At 46.2% G+C, this 16,901-nt stretch overlaps 1 protein-coding gene across 1 annotated transcript; it reads left to right on the forward strand.

Annotated features, from left to right (window-relative positions):
* The first annotated feature begins 1,220 nt into the window (after positions 1 to 1,220).
* On the forward strand, positions 1,221 to 16,513 carry LOC142558145 (uncharacterized). The gene is made up of 5 exons (XM_075670305.1): positions 1,221 to 1,328; positions 5,051 to 5,224; positions 7,240 to 7,435; positions 13,384 to 13,601; positions 15,895 to 16,513. Exons 1-5 carry the CDS (start codon positions 1,240 to 1,242, stop codon positions 16,352 to 16,354), a joined length of 1,137 nt encoding a protein of 378 aa, XP_075526420.1. The 5' UTR covers positions 1,221 to 1,239; the 3' UTR covers positions 16,355 to 16,513.
* The last annotated feature ends 388 nt before the right edge of the window (positions 16,514 to 16,901 follow it).

The raw sequence follows: 16,901 nt of genomic DNA on the forward strand, positions 1-16,901 counted from the left end.
GTTCATTTTTGTTAGAATCCTCATACGCGGATGGTTGTTTTCTCAGTAACCCAAGTCGAGATACGCTTACTCAGTTTTCCCTCGGTGACACCACATCACTTGAATATCAGGATTTATCTCGCTTAGCCCTCCAGTGGGGATTCATGAGGTGAGATTTGTTGTGTTACGGAACCGTGAAAACAGGTCAACCAGAAGAGGTTAAAAATTCAGTGTGCGATTTTCGTCCGTGTGTTATTACGAGCACAGCGCGAAACACTGCGAAATTGCGCTTTGTAAGTTTAAGTTAAGCACCGCCTAATTTTCGCCCGGCGGCGGCTATAAGGTATTCCGACGATGGCAACGACGCATCAACGAGCGGAGAACATCACAAGACAGCATCCTCCTCCCGGAAGCAGTTCTAACTACAGAAACGACGGCATGTCCTTCGAGATCTCCCTGTTGGCTGCAGGATCTCGAAGGCCATGGGAAGTACGTGTCGACCATCAAGAAATTGAGCAACCTTGGCAAATGTAGTCACAATTTTGAGAAGTTTCTAAGAAATTGGTGATCACGTTCGTTGGAGAGAGCTGTTTACAATATCAAGGTGTTGACTGCGGAAGGAATTGAACAAGTTTTAAAAAAAGATTTCTGTTAAAATGCCATCGCACATACGTCTGGAGCGAAACAAAGATCAGCGAGTATAAATTCTATTTGCGAATATTTAAAACCATTGTAATTTAAATACATTTTAATTTCCACCTTATCCATATACTTTTTTTCAGACCATACGCCCCGATGGATTTCATTATAAGGATTGTACTGTTAAACTTGACCCGTTTAGAGGAGTTTCTTTTTAAGAACAAGTCTAATTTCATTTGTGTGGTCGTTTAGCTATCTCCACACCATTCTAGTTTGATCCCTCTTAGAGGGTATCAGCCTTTAGATGAATGAAAACAAGCAAGAAAAGCGTTCCGGACGATGCTCCTTTAGTGCTACTTTCGGTTTTGCGTCATCTGCTCGGGTAACGTAAAAAAAATTTAAAAAATCCACGTACTTCTTTTGCAAGCATCACAGTGAAGTGTGGTTTTCAAAGTTTACAATGTTGCTGTGTATACTTCGCTGTGTATTCGGACGCCATTGAATCCTAGGACCTTATTTATATTTGCTTTTTCTTCTTCTTCCTCTTCCCGCGTGCATGCTGGTTTGCGCCGGCAGTGGGCATGTGCCAGTAATTGTTCAGAACAAGTACACGTAGCCATCATGGAGCCGCGAAATCAGCTGCCTCGACTCCCGAAAGGAATGACTTGTCCGGCCGGCCTCTACAGTCGTTTGGTCGTACTCTTACTGTGGTATGTCTGAAATCCTTTCCGGTGTTTACTAAGATTCGCTCTTCTCAGTTCTGTTTGATTCTTATAGTCGAGGAACGTTAAGGGCAGAAACTTGCGGTAATTGAAGCGGAGAGCCACTCTGACGACTGACGATGAGCAAGAAGGAAAAGATCGAATCGCCGCTACCTGTCCTTCATCTTTCCCTTTGTGGTGATTCCCATGCAAAAACGATGGGAAACAGAGTCATATGGGATGCAAACTTGCAGACACCTAATATAGAGAAACCTAAACGTGCTTAAACCTAATCGGGAGCAGCTGACCAATTTACCCAGATTGAATCAACACTGTGGCAATCACAGGTTGACGGGATCGTTCAGCTTGCGTCAAAATTTGGGTTACGCAGAGCCTTCCCCATGTATTTTTGGGATTCAATTTTCTTGGCGCTCCTGACACACTCTATCTCTGCGTACTGAGTGCCGGAGCTCTTCTCAATCCCTAGTGTGGTAAAACATCGGGCATACCGACATGGCTCGTATACTTTTGACAAGGACTGTGCATTAGAGAAGTCAACATGGTCATATACCATGAAACGCTTTTTTCTTCTCTCTCTCTCTCTCTCTCTCTCTCTCTCTCTCTCTCTCTATTAGCTGTTTACACAACGCAAAGTTGCTTTGTCGTTAGGGCATTCTGCCACTCAGCACAAGGACACGCGTTCGATGACAGTCTACGGAGGCTGCATTTTATGCAAGCGCAAGGCAGCAACTTTCGCGCGCAAAGGCTTCTTTCCGAATAAGTGTTGCTGGCTTTGTCGCAGCCGCGTCAGATTCTAAACGAGTTGGCTTTATGGAAGTTTGCGTTCGTCCGGCCGTTTAATTTGTGCTGCGCTCCGGGGAATTCTTTAATGCGTAATGTTTTCGACTGGTTTTCCTGGAAGATATTGCATTGATAAGTACAAGTTAATATCTACCTACTGCAAGCGGTGGCAATAAATTTTTATTTGAAACACCTATTTTTACGCAACAGTTTCCTGAAGTCGTAAAACTTTAAAAGAACATCAGCCATCAAGTTTACACAACTAACTCAGTCGCTATAATAAAATTGCTATTTTTAGCTCTAAATTCTCATGTAAAGATGGGAGAAAGCTTGTTTGTTCATATTAAAAGTGATCTTCGACGATCGATCGATCAATCAATCTATCTATCTATCTATCTATCTATCTATCTATCTATCTATCTATCTATCTATCTATCTATCTATCTATCTATCTATCTATCTATCTATCTATCTATCTATCTATCTATCTATCTAATCTATCTATCTATCTATCTATCTATCTATCTATCTATCTATCTATCTATCTATCTATCTATCTATCTATCTATCTATCTATCTATCTATCTATCTGTGTCCCTACTTTAGTCAAATGCCTTGCTCATTACTGTTGACGGTCTTTTTGTAATTATTTCTGTAGTAATTTTCTAGCTTTCAGCATGCCTGACAAGTCTACCAAATTTTTCGCAACCCATACCAATTTCAACTAGTTTTACGATTATACTGAATTTTCTATAACGTGTTACGTATAGTAAATTCAGTTTGCGAATAATGTCAACTTGTCGTTCTTAGAAAATTGATTTGGAAGCCTTGAGATTATAAAGAAAACGCCAGAGACACTTTCATCGAACAAGCTGATACCGAGAAGTTCCCATAAAGGTTAGTATGAGAAAAAAGAAAGTTGCTCAAAAAGTCGGTGTCACCTAAAAAAAAATATCATCCTTGTCGTTAATTGTTAAACCAAGTTTGTGACTGCGGTTGTGGTGCCTCAGAAGGTAAATCATTGTTAATAAAGCGCGTCTGTATGATTCAAAATGTTCTCGAGAGTGCTATAGAAAGGCTTAAAACAGGAAAGATCTCGTTCGGTTCTTGGTTGCGCAATTTTGCGAATGTGAAAGTTGACAGGTCGCCATGAGTACTTTCAAGAGTCTGAAGACGAAATTCCATTTACGAATAGTGGTTGACTACTGACGTAATGGATGGTTGATCTTGAAATTACACATTGTATGCATAAATTGTCCTAATACACAGTACACGTGTATATTTCATTGAATATATAAAAAATTAACACCCAGGCTTGAAAAGAATATGATAATATTAATTTTGAGAACATTGAGCGAAACGGTAAATCCAACGAAGATTTGCCTATGCATAGCTCTAACGGTTTGTTGATTTGTTCTTTAGATACCAGTTTTGGAAGTATCACTGTTTGTTTATAACCGGAATACTTATGTACTTGGCGGAGACGTTGCATTATACCTCCAGACCTATCTGCGTAAACTGCTAGTGTACAGTAAGAATAAATCTGAAATATGTTATACAAGCTGCACTATAATGTAACCAGAACGCCATGGAGAGAAAATTCTGAAGTTACTTTTCAAGTTTCTCGTTCTTTCAAACTCAAAGAGGCGAACTGATATCCTTGCCATGTTTCAGACAATAAAGAACGAAGAGGCTTGTGTATTAATGTACATTGTTGTACTTTAAATGTAAACTACTTTACTTACCTTGAGTGTTCAACGATTCTAGAGCTTATGATGAACACTGTAGTCGAACGTCTCAGCGCAACTGGCATAAACACATTAATGCACATTTTCAACCTCAAGTTTCCGGTGAAGATAATTTTCGATGTAACCAATTCGGTTTATGTATAAATTAGAAATATAAAACTTGTGTCATATTTCCAAATAATTTCATAGGCTACAAGTACACAGCAAGCTAGCTATATGTTCGTACTTTACTTCAGTCCATATCGTCTTCCATAAACGTACTGAAAATAAAACACCTCGGAGGTACGAACATCCTTGTCTCTCAATTTGTGCGCAAAGAACAAAGATGAATTAGCTGTGTTAAAAGGAGAGAATGGTGGCAAAAGCGTAGTGCAAAAACTAATTTTCCGACCATCGCTGCTCAATCCCCAACTAGGGCCGCAGCTTCGACTCAAACCCTTTTATATAGCAGGCCTGTGCAGTCTGGTTTGTGACGTCATGCTACCTAGAACAGAAATTTACACTTAAATGCCAATGCCTCTTAGATAGCACAAGACCGGTGCAGTTCGATCCCTGATGCCAATACTACGTTTCCCGATTACCAAATAATCTAATCGGGACGCTATTGAGTAAGCCCAACGGCACCAATATTGCACAAGGCCTGTTGACCGCCACGCAATCCTACAGGGATGCTCCCGAGTAACGGCAGCATCCCTGTATCGTATCGTCTGGTGTGACGCTAGGGTTGATTTGACGTCAAACCTATCGTCACATCAGCCTTGGCATTCGAGATTAAGGGCGAGGTAGCACGACGTCATGAATCGAAGACAACAGGCCTTTTGTAATCTATGTGGTGTTGATAAGCCGCCGTGGTTTCGACGTCCATGCTCTGGTCAGGCTGGACCGGGCAATAGAAATTTCGGTCTAGGTAGCACGATGTTATAAAGCAGTGTGCACAGATATGCTATGCATGAGCCGCTGCCAAAGCCGGTCGTGACCAAAGAGTGACGCTAAAATCACCGCAGCTTTGTCGGGAGCATTCGATGCTTTCTATGGCATTCGGGCAAGATAGCTTGACCTTATGAATTGAAGTGCCCCAGCTTCGGTATATCTAGGACGCGTTATATGTCACGGCAATAATTTGATTATTCAAACATTGGGGCAGTGACTGTGATGTATTCCAATCTCGTTCTTTTGTTTTAGCGTGGTCCTGGCTCTCATAACCTTCCTCGTGGCTGGCGGGACAACCTACGGCCTTTTGAAGTTCTCCCGTACTGGAACCCCCAAACAGGAGCATCTTCCAAAGAGCTTCTATGACGCGGACGAACTTTCAGGGTACAACTATGATATAGTGCCAGACATACTGCACTTGGTTAGGTAAGTCAGCGAATTTGACAAGCCGAACACTTCTGGCTATGATACAGCTCTCTATACTATTCAAAGGGGGCCGGTAGTGAAATTATCGCTCCCTGTTCTGCTGAGAACCGAAGACACGTAAGGGATATCAACGTTTTTCAGCTTGGTTTAAAGTAAATCATTCTTTGCGGCCCCTACCGGACTCTCCTGACCGAGCCTGCGTGATGATGCAGTCTGTGGAATGGCTCACTGCTAGGACACCGCTCTCAGCTTTAATACCCTTGCTTATGTTGTGGGCTCTCTCACCCGTGCTCTTGGGACAAAGGAACGACAACACAGTAGTGCAAACAATCACAAGGGCATTTATTGCACCTTTCATAGATCAGTGCCTGCTAGCCGAGTTGCCATCCACAAAACATGCCGATGGGCGCGCGACAAATCTAGAAGTCTGACTCACCGCGACCGGAAGCGAGCGAATATGTTCGCCCCATGCTGGATCCCAACGCCTGGTCGTTCGCGTGTTCGGTCACGCCAACGGTGGTGCGTTCGAAGGCGGCCACGCGAGGCGGTCTCGCAGAAGCATCGGTCGCCGCGCGCGCGCGCGGGACGTCCACGCGCGTCGACCAGCCGGGGAAGAGCCAGCCCGTTCTGCCCTGCGCCCCCAAGTAACCCTGCCGTGAGGCGGCGTTAGCAGCGCAACACTCGCGCCATCTCTCGCACTGCGCTTCAACCACTCTAACCGCCGCGGGCGCCAGGCCACGCGGCGGGCGAAGCCGCTCTGCAGGAGACGAGCTATGCGGGAAAACTAGATCTCAGGGGAGGCGTGAGAGTCACGCATGCCCACAATGTCCACGATGCTGGCCATGCTTTCTTTACGGAATTACATAGTGACAAAAAGCACGATACCTAAGTATTCTGATTGCAAGAAATATACACAATAACGAGCACAATTGCTTCAATGAAGCAAACCTTTTTATGCAAATTTTCGGGGTTTATGTTTGGCACATATACTTTAGTCGGTCTTCCGCCGAGCAAACCGCTGTTTACTGTTTCGCTGTCTCCAGGATCGGCCGGGTCAAGTATGCGCGCCCAGCCAGGATGTATTGTCGAAGCTAAGCGGGCCAATCACAAATACAGTGTAAAGCGCGGTCACGCGCGTCACATGGTTTGTGCAAAACGCTCTGCAGAGTTTTATACTTTGTTGCGTGGCATTTATTTAACCGCTTGACGAAAGCTTCACGTTCACGTGACCGAGAAATATGCAGAGCATGTTGTTTTTGTCGGCTGCACTACACTGTGTACCTGACAACCATTACTCAATCTCAAGCATCTGGCAACATGCGGCGGTAGTTTGATATGTACTATTATTACTATTACTACTATGTGCTATATGTACTACTATGTACTATACTACCACTTATTACTACTACTAATATGTACTATTAGAACTGCTATTACTACTATGTACTATATGTACTATTACTAATATTACATCTATTAAGTAAACGGGACAATATCGCCAAGTTTTCGGACATTAAATTTGCATTGCAGGTCCCACATGTAGCTGGAAAATTTTGAGCGCATCACGGGTGGTAGAAAATTTGTCCTAATTTTTTTTAATACCTCACTTGAATCGCAAAGCAGGCTGGAAACGATGAATTGTGGAAAAATTAATTGGCACGCTTAACGGCTCCCTCGAGGAACCGATGCCGGTACCGAACACCATGCTTTTCTTTGCTGCAAGTATCGCAATTTATTGCTGCAGGAAATGGAACTACGTAATGGCCGCCATGATGCGTCTTTGTTTTTGCATGTATGTTTCGGCAGTTTGCGGCTACTTTCTATAGCGCGATCAAATCAATTGCGGGTTCAACTCAAATCACGACTTTCTTGTTGCAAATTTGATGCAGTTAACTCTTCAACATGAATGACATGTCAAGTATTACTCTGCGATTTTTTCTTCATGATTACCAAGCTTGTAACGCCCTCTTGAAAGGTATTCGCTGTTAACTGCAATCATCTCGGTATCTGCGCAGGTACAATCAGGTAGAAGTGGACTTTATTGACGTGGTGGCCTTCCGCTCCATGTATCTGAACCAGCGGCCCGAAAAGATATACGTTCACTGCAGTCCTTGCGGCTTTCAAGGGAACTACACTCGCTTTCTGGAAGGCATCAACTTCACCTTCATCCCTGTTGTTTTCCCCACTGAGATTTTTGGCATTCCCATACAGGTAAACAAAATCGCTTCAGCCAGACTGCGTGAATCCCCTACCACCTATATGTTTCCCAAAATGATCACTAGAGGGAACTGTGGCGTTGCTATAGTGTCGCTACCATGGCAATGATTCATATTGGTAAATGTATCTGTCTAGTATTTGTGCTTTTGCCTTCCGACGTTCTTGCAGCGGTGTTTATCACGATTTCTTCAGTAGAATTTTTAGCCTGCATTAGTTTTCAGAACACATAAGAAGTATGTTCCGCGCGCATGAAGCCTTGAAAGCATTGTGCTTCTAGCGCAATACTTGCCGACCGAAAATTATTAATTTCCAAAGGCGCCAAGCCACTTCAAGCTAGAAAGAAAAATACGCATTACGAGTACACTCTACAGTCTAAATAGTTGCTACCTTTAGGGTGTAAATTTGCAACACAACAATAATCATCATCTGTGTTGCTTGCGTTTCCTTTCGTGAAAACGCTGTGCTCGTTACCTTCCTGTCTAAAATGCTCTTTCGTGCTGATAACCCGCATGTCGTTCGTCACTTGGAAGTACCGGGCTCGCAGGGTTAAAATAAGGAAATGCGGACAAGACAGATGACGGCTATTCTTGTGTCAAAAATATGCACCCAAAAGGGTGCAACTGTTCTTAGAGTGTAAAAACTAAGAGAGTTCTGGGAACTCTCTTCAAGGGAGTAGATGTTTGTCCCATATTTTGCTCCCTCTTCGAGTGTAGATAGACACCCTTTCAGGGGGAGTCCTCCTGACGGAGTTTTATCACCCCACCGCAAGGGAGTACTAGTGCACTTTCACATAGTTCCGATACCCTCTCCACATCAGTAACAGTACTGCCCAGGACAGGTACAACGCGGCCAAAGTGGGCTTTTTTGATGTGGTGGCATTCAACTCCATGAATTTGAAGCGCCGGCCCGAAAAGATATACGTTCACTGTAGTCCCTACGGCTCTGTAGGGAACTACACTCACTTTCTTAAACGCCTCAACTTCACCTTCTTCCCCGCTGGTTTCCCCACTGAGATTGTTAGCATTTCCATAAAGGTAAATGAATTCTCTTCAGCCAGACATCCTTATGCCCCTACCACTTATGTGTTTCCCACAATGATCAGTAAAAAGAACTATGGCGCTGTTAAGTACTCTCCCAGACAGAGTGCTTCTACTCCTACAAAACGAGTACTTCTACTCCTCCAAGCCCAGTGTTTCTACTCCCCAAAACAGAGGTCTTGTACTCATTACCGAAAGATTTTACTCTTTCAAAGCAGAGTGCTAGTACTCTTTCTAATAGTGTGAAAGCTCTCGCGATGTGGAGCCATGGTGATGTAAGAAGGGATTCGGAGTGTTTACATTTGGGGTATATTTGATTTCTTCATAACCAGCTCCTATACTTATGCTTGGTGAATTAGATCAAGCGATTGAAGGCATCTGGCAGGGAGCGCCGATTATGTTTTAGGCGCTGGCCTTTCTCACACGCCGCAACGTATTTCTGGACGGAGCGGGCAAGGCCTGGTTAAAAGAAGCGTTGGCGAATCTGGTCGAAGGTGCGGGAGACGCCAAGGTGACCTGCCATTGTTAAATCATGAAGTTCTTGGAGAACAACTGACCGGAGGTGCTAAGGAATGACGAGGAATAGGGCAGCACCGTCGAGGCGTACATTATGGCGATATAATACACCATGCCGGAGAACAAACAGGAGAAGGGACGAATCACAAAACGAAGATTCCAAGCCGGCAATGATGGCGTGCAAGGCGGCATCAAGGCGTTGCTCGTCGGCAACGTGTAGCAGCTGAGAAACGGAGAAAACGCAAGCGTCGGCATCGGGGTCAGGGTCGGCGGGTGGTTCGTCCACCCGATAGCGTGATAAACATTCGGCGTCTTGATGTAATCGGCCAGACTTATACACTACTGCATAGAAATATTCTTGCAGCCGCAGAGCCCAGCGACCAAGCCGGCCGGTAGGTTCCTTGAGTGAAGAAAACCAGGAGAGCGCGTGGTGGCCGTGATTACAGAGAAGAGCGTTCCATACAATCACGGGCGGAATTTGAAAACCGCGTAGACTAGAGGCAGGTATTCACGATCTGTGACCGAATAGTTGCGCTCCGCTGCTGCGAGGAGGCGGCTAGCGTAGGCGATAATACGATCTTGACCCGGCATGTTGGCGCTGGGCTAAGACGGCTCCGATACCGCGACCACTGGCATCAGTACGTACCTCTGTAGGAGAGGGCGGGTCAAAGGTGGCCAGTTTAGGTGGCGTGGTGAGAATGTTGTTGAGCTGGGCAAACACGGCAGTTTTAGCGGAGCCTCATGTAAGCAGCACATCCTTCTTCAGAAGATCAGTAAGCGGTCGGGCAATCGCTGAGAAGCCTTTAACGAAGCGTCGGATGCAGGAGCAGAGCCCTACAAAACTTCGGACGTCTTTGACAAACGGAGGTACAGGGAAAGACGTGGCAGCACGAATTTCCTGTCTCGTTGAATACCGGAAGCGTATGCGAAGTGGCCCAGCACTGTAACCTGCGGACGACCGAAGTGACATTTCGATGAATTTAGTTACAGCCCAGCCTCGCGGAAGACTTGAAGAACAGCTTATAAGCGCTCAAGGTGTGTTTCAAATATAGGTGAATATACGAGAACGTCATATAGGTAGCAAAGACATGTTGACCATTTGAACCCGTGAAGTAAAGAGTCCATCATAGGTTCGAACGTTGCTGGGGCGTGTACAGACCGAATGGCATAACTTTGAATTGATATAAGCCACCAGGGGCGACGAACGCGGTCCTTTTTTGGTCCTTTTCATCCGCAGAAGTTTGCTAATAAACAGACCGAAGGTCTCTTGATGAAATGTATTTGGCATCATGGAGACAATCTAGGGCGTCGTCAATGTGAGTCAAAGGGTAGGCGTCTTTCTTTGTATTGAGGTTTAGGTGACGATAATCTACACAGAAACGCCCTGTGCCTCTTTCTTTTTTACATGTACCATGGAAGACGCCCAAGGGCTCGACGTCGGTTGAACAATACCTTTGGCAAGCATCTTGTTCTCTTCATCTTGAATAACCCTATGCTCTGAAGTAGAAACTCGATATGGCCGCCGATGAGTAGGAATGGCATCACCAGTATTTATGTGATGCTTAACAATTGAAGTCTCGTCTAATTGGCGATTGTTGAGGTCGAAGATGTCGTGGTAGGAACCCAAAAGGCGGCACAGAGGCGCTGCTTGTTCAGGCAATAGGTACGCAGCAATCATGGGACGAAATGTTGCGTCAGGGCAAATAGCACCCTCTGGACATAGTGAAGAACCTGAGCAGACGTCAATTTAAAACGTCGTGATGTGGTCATCACCTATAGCACGCTGAATTGAAATCGATATGCCTTGGGGTATAATTTCCTTAGTCAGGCCAAAATTGACGACGGGGAGGCATGTCCGGTTATCAGCGACGGTGATGACGGACAAGGGCACAGTGATATTGCGTATTAAAAGGATATCAGGTAATCACAACGTAATCACCATCGGACAAAGGGAAAGATGATAGCAAATCGACGAAAGTCATGGCTTTAGGCGGCAGGCGGATGAAGATGGTCGTACTAAAGTTGTTCGGCAGTTCGGCACGAATATTCGCGAGCAGAGGAAGTTCGAGGCAAACGGTAGCGGCGGAACAGTCGATCAAAACTGAATGCGCCGTAAGAAAGTCCAGTCCCAGGATTTAGTCATGGGGACAATTGGTCAGAACTGTAAAAAGAGCAGGAACGTGGCGGTCGGTGATACTGATAAGGGAAGCACACATTCCAGTGGCGTCATCAATGCTACCATGGGCCACGCGTACGGCTCGAGTAGTAGGAGGCGTGAGAAGTTTCCTCACTCGACGAGGGAGGTTAGAACTCATTATGGTCACCTGGACTCCAGTATTTATTAACGCTGTCAAAGTGACATCCCCCCCCCCTCTTCGCCGTGAACATGAAGTAAGTTCTGGTTGGTTGGGAACGTTAATCGAGCATTTCTGCACGACGAGGACAATACAGCTACCCCCAGGAGCTTCATGGTCTAGTTTTCCGTCCGGGAGGGTCCAGAATTGATCAGCGACGAATAGCGGCGCTACTGGGACGACGGGGACCGTTGGCGCTGAGGTGACGGCGAGCGAGCACGACGACAGGCATCGATGGATACGCCTGAGGTAGGAGGCACACGGCGAGGCGAGTAACGGCACGGGTAGGCATATGGGCGAGGAGACGGGGAACAGAAGAGCCAGAATACGGCGACGTCCAGGAGGTCCGGCAGTGGCCAGCGACGTGGCCAATGCGCAGGCAACGGAAGCAAATGGGCTCGTCGTCCGGAGTTCTCCACTCGGTAGGGTTGCGGTATTTGTGAGAAGAATACCGATCGCTGTGATTCGCAGCTGTCGGCGCCGGTCGGCCGTCAGGTCGGGAGACGGAGCAAGCAGCAGGAAAAGCAATGTTGGAAAATTCTTTCCGCACAACTGCCTGAATGAGAGAGATCGCTGGGGCTGATTGGTCAATGGTGGGGTCAAGTGGGCATGGATGGAACGGCGCAGGCCTTGTAGCCGCGAGCTCGAGGTAAACAATACGGGTTACGCACTCATTTAAGGGTGAGGTAGTGGTACGGTCGATGCAAGACGACGTCGCAGCCACGTTAGGGAGCCGGGAGCACTGTGGAATGACGCGGGGGATTTCGGCTAGTTCAAAGCGGCGGCATTCCTTTACAAGGACGTTGATGGGGGACACATTGTTAAAGATCAACAAGTTGAACACGTCATCCGTGATCCCCTTAAGTACGTGGCCGACTTTGTAAACCACAGCCATTTTGACGTCGACTTTCCGGCAAAGAGCGAGAACCTCTTGCATGTACGGGACATACGATTCAGTAGAAGACTGAACTCCGCTAGCAAGCTCTTTTCTAGCAGCCCGCTGCCGACCGCTGGGATTTCCAAAGAAGTCGGTGAGCTTCTCTTGAAAGCATCCTAGCTAGAGATCTCGTCCTCGTGTGTTCGGAACCAGACACGAGGAGTGCCGCCCAAGTAGAATAGGACATTCGCTAGCATAATGGTATAGTCCCAGCGGTTGTTTTGGCTAACACGCTCATACAGGGTGAGCAACTCTTCAGCGTCGAGATTATATTCGCCGGAAAATGAGCCAGGATCGCGGGGATCGGTAACGGTAACGTACATTGTCGTCGGGGTTGCTGGAGTAGGAGGAGACGAGTTTGTCAGCGGGAGCCATGGCGAAAAGCAGGACGGTGCGGCCGCTGTGGAGCTCCGTGGCGAGGACGGGGACGGCACCCTCCACCAAAATGTCAAGCGAACTAGGGATTGAGACTGGAAACTATTTACAAAGTATATTTACAAGGCGTAGCTACAGCGCTGGCAAGTTCAGCCATCAAATCGAGAGCCAGACGGCGTTCGTCGTCTTCGTCGGGGCGCCCGCGTACATCTGCCACAAGAAACACGCAATAGGCATGTATCAATATGCAGCAGTACAGATGAACACTAAAAATAACTGCGTGCCTAGACGATGTGCTCAAAAGCACTTGAAGATATTTACCCTATATTGCTCAGGTTCCTCAAAATATTCACATCTTACTGAATGTCGTGTAGCCGGACAGTTCTGCACAAAACTGTGTTCGTTTTTGCTGTAGATTTCCCAATGTACACTTCAGTAAACGTACAAGCCATTCAGCGCATTATTCTACAGCGAGAACGTGTTGTTATGCGCAAAGTTATAACCAGCTAAAGAAATTAAGCCAAGCCTGACTTATAGCTAAGCTATATATTAGAAGTTGAGGGTTGATGGCAAACATGAAATCCTGCTGCTCAACATGCACCCTGGCTAAAAAATATTACTAACTTACTACTTCATTCATAAACTTACTCTTATGAATGTGACACAGTGTTGTGCGGAAATCGAGGGTGGATTCCTTGCTCTACACCTGCATTTCTCACGCAGGTATCTCACCACGCTACAGACGTGCTCCGTCTGATAGCCCTGATGCGCTACGGAGGATACTACTTCGACAAAGACGTGTTCGTGATTCAGTCACTGCGACGCTTCCTACGATACGAGGCAACCCTCCACTTTGCGGACGGTGTCCTAATGGGAAACATGGTGATGTTCTTTCACAAGAATTCGCGCTTCCTTCGTCTCTACCTAGACACCTACCGCCAGTAAGTCGAGTAGTAATACTTTGCTACTTTACTACTACTGATACCACTTTCCCCGCTGAGAAGCGGGTTCGATGGTTCGGGGAGAATATAATTTCCCTGGTATAGGAGACTACAGCCAACATAACTGACTCTGGAGAAAGGACAAGAAAAGGCTACCGCACAGCGCTGATGCATGGATGGGAAAACCGCTAGCACGCCGCCACGATACAGCAATTTGTTGTTTGCCGGTTCGCCAGACGAATACCCAACTTAAGTGCGAACGTAGCAATGAAAACCACACGCAACAGGATTGTATATTGAGGTGGAGCAATGAAGGCTCCTGGTATTTAAGAAGGTTGTCTTCTAAGGCCCAGTGCAGGTGAAGTTGAGTTCTCAGTGTGAATCAACAGCAGGCGTGGACGACGAGGGGTGATTCAGAGAAGATCCAATGCACAAAAGCTTAGGCAGTCGATAAGTTAGCTAGTTTAGGGGTGCACACACTTACCCTCACACACACACATAATTAAATAAAGAAGAAAAATACTGGGTCTTTCTAGGAAAGAAATACGGGATGAAGCGCACATAAAATCTGTGCAAACGTCAAGTGCAGATGCTTGTTTTTGCAATAAAATGCAAGTGGTTGGAGCATTTTATACGTTTATTTCCACATATCTGTGTATAATCGCGCGTTAGCCGCAATGCTAATTCCATCATGGCGACGCTCTTACGAGTGTAATTTTCTTGGCCAGGTAATTATCTAAAGATTGTTTTTCATTTCAATTATTCTACTATCTTCTCGTAGGGACCTTGGGCAGGAGTTGCGAATATGTAAGACTACAAATACTTGGTCGCAAGAAATGCATATCGCGGCAAATAACATAAAAAATGGTTGTGCTTAATAATTTATTTTGCAGCAATAACTTGAGAGCGACCAAAGAAAATGGAGGTTTGCATTTCACTTTAGCATACGCTAATGGGGATGGAGACAAAAGCCTGGGCGATCACGAGACATTCGAGAAGTTAATTGACATATTCAGTGGAATGCGTTGTTACTTCATATCACTTGTTTGCTCAATACAAAGGTCGTTGTTACGAGTGCCTTAATTAACTCTACCCTAATTGAAAGTGCCGTAATCGCCTTTGCCTTAACACCAACGGTCGTGGTTTCCAACATTAGTTCCCACGAGGATCTAGACGCCTAAAGCCTAACCACTATCATTCGCGCTTCCCGGGAAGATTTCCGGGTATGTGAACAAGCTGATAATTTTTCCCTAATACTCCATTTGTACTTTTAACAAAGAAGGTTGAAGACTGGGCGTGTTGGTATAGTATATTAGAGACTCGACTGCGCAACATTTGGACGGCACATATAGAGGACAAATTTGCAAACATTTTGCGATGCCAAAAGTGATCACATCACAAAGCTGGCTTGGCATTGGTGGATGGCCGTGTTTGTAAAATCTTTTTGTTTTGTCGTTACCCTGCCCCCCTCCCTCCGAGCATCTGCCAGTATTTACTCCATTGACAAGGAAATAAAGCGATAGTTGCAAGTAGCGCTCTGTGGTGTGTGTTTCTCTTCCGTGTGTGTCGTCCAAATGTTGTGCAATGGAGCCTCTAATACGCTTATGGTTATGATACATTTGGTACTCAATGGGGTTTGAAAGAGTAGTATTCGCGCAGCCTTATTGATTGGTTGAATAACGTTTTCAATAGTGATGCCACTGTTTTGCCTATTACTAACAATGGCAATGGGGAATACTGTGCCCGGAGTGCAAGGCGCAATGCAAGGAGACGAATGTACAACTGGTTTTATAGCCAGAATTTCCTCGCTGCAGCCAGCAGAGGCTCATGGGCCATGTTAGAGTCGTCTAGGCCGCCCAGTGGTCATATCCACTTCTCGTATGCGTTCCTGACGGAAGTACTTTTTTCACAGCGCATCGTCTGCTCGACATTCCCACGTCACGTGTTCAATGTTATGTTGTACTGGTTAGATGAAGTTCAGGCAGGTGTGCAGGCCGCTGTAGGTGGCGCCATGTGCGTAGTCGTGAGCGTAACACACTGCTGCCTTGCCTCGGCTCGAAGTCTTCCGTATGTTTGCCACTTATCTACCCCCTTTTGCCTGAGGACAAAGCTAGATTGAAGACAGAAAAGAAGCACTTGCCCTCCGTTAAGTAAACCAGGAGGAAGTGCGCGGCAGTCCCGAGTTACAGATTATCTTAACTACATTCAATATCTCTTTAAAGAAATTGTTTCGAAGCACGTAGAGATGCGGGGGCGCCTTGTCGCTTCAACGGCTCTACTTTTCACTGCGCAGGTTGAATGACTCGCGTTGGTATTACAACGCGGGCGAGGTGCCCGCCAAAGTTCTCTACCAACCGCATCCGCACCTCGTCCATCGAATGCACTATGGCCTGGAAACCGGAACGGACATGCTAGGCGCCCTGTACGAGCCACACGCCTACCCGTACTGGCGGAACGCTTTTGCCATACACCTTCTGGCGCGTTTCCGCTGGGAGTCGCCATACGATCCCTTGCACGCCGCTCCCTTTAACGAAACTAACATCCGAGACGTCGACAATGCCTTTGGAGAGATGGCGCGCTCGGTTCTGTTCGGAACCTCCGCCTTCGTGCCCCCGGATGCGCCCATTCTGAGCCTCGCCGAGCTCGCGGCCAGAAAGGACCGGGGCGAGGACCTGACCAGCTTGCGCCCAGGAAATGAGCGGCCATTTTTTTACCCTGTGATAAACGCCACCAAGCTTAAACGCCGCCGCTGACGCAACTTCACAGGCAGATTGATACGGGGTGCTCTTTAATTTTGAATAAATTCAAAACATAAAAAAGAGTTTTGGTTTAGCGAACCGGGACAGCGTGTCTAGACTGAAGTGTTGTGATGTATATTGTGTAAAATGTTTGATGAGTTTTTGCAGCGACAACGGCTAGTGGTTGACTCCCTCGCGTTTTTTTATGTCTACCGGAGCTAACCGCCTTCTATTGCCTAAAAACTACATGAAATGGTCCATTTCCTTTTTCCTGTGGCCTTATATGTGCTGAAGCTACGCAACTTCTGCTACTTGCGTACAAGACATGTAACGTCGATGTTCCTATCGATGCATTTGCAGTGACTCCGGTGGACAGTTCTCCTGGTTTGTTTTCTGTAGCGTGTAGACCACCTACAGAAGCGAGACAAATCAAGGGCAGAAACAACGTCCGAGAAGTTAGGGCTTTTTCCGCAGGTTTCTTAAAAAACAAAACGTTCTTCCTGTGAAATACATTACAGTGAAGGAATTATAGGTGGCACGAATGTCGTTTACTCGAATTTCT

This window comes from Dermacentor variabilis, chromosome 9 (assembly GCF_050947875.1).
Source record: "Dermacentor variabilis isolate Ectoservices chromosome 9, ASM5094787v1, whole genome shotgun sequence".
Classification (NCBI taxonomy): Eukaryota; Metazoa; Arthropoda; class Arachnida; order Ixodida; family Ixodidae; genus Dermacentor; species Dermacentor variabilis.

Coding starts and splice junctions, on each gene's coding strand:
- LOC142558145 (XM_075670305.1), top strand. CDS start 1,240: ATGGAGCCGCGAAATCAGCTGCCTCGACTCCCGAAAGGAATGACTTGT. Junction 5,225..7,239: donor GACATACTGCACTTGGTTAG/GTAAGTCAGCGA, acceptor GTATCTGCGCAG/GTACAATCAGGTAGAAGTGG. Junction 7,436..13,383: donor TTTTTGGCATTCCCATACAG/GTAAACAAAATC, acceptor TTTCTCACGCAG/GTATCTCACCACGCTACAGA.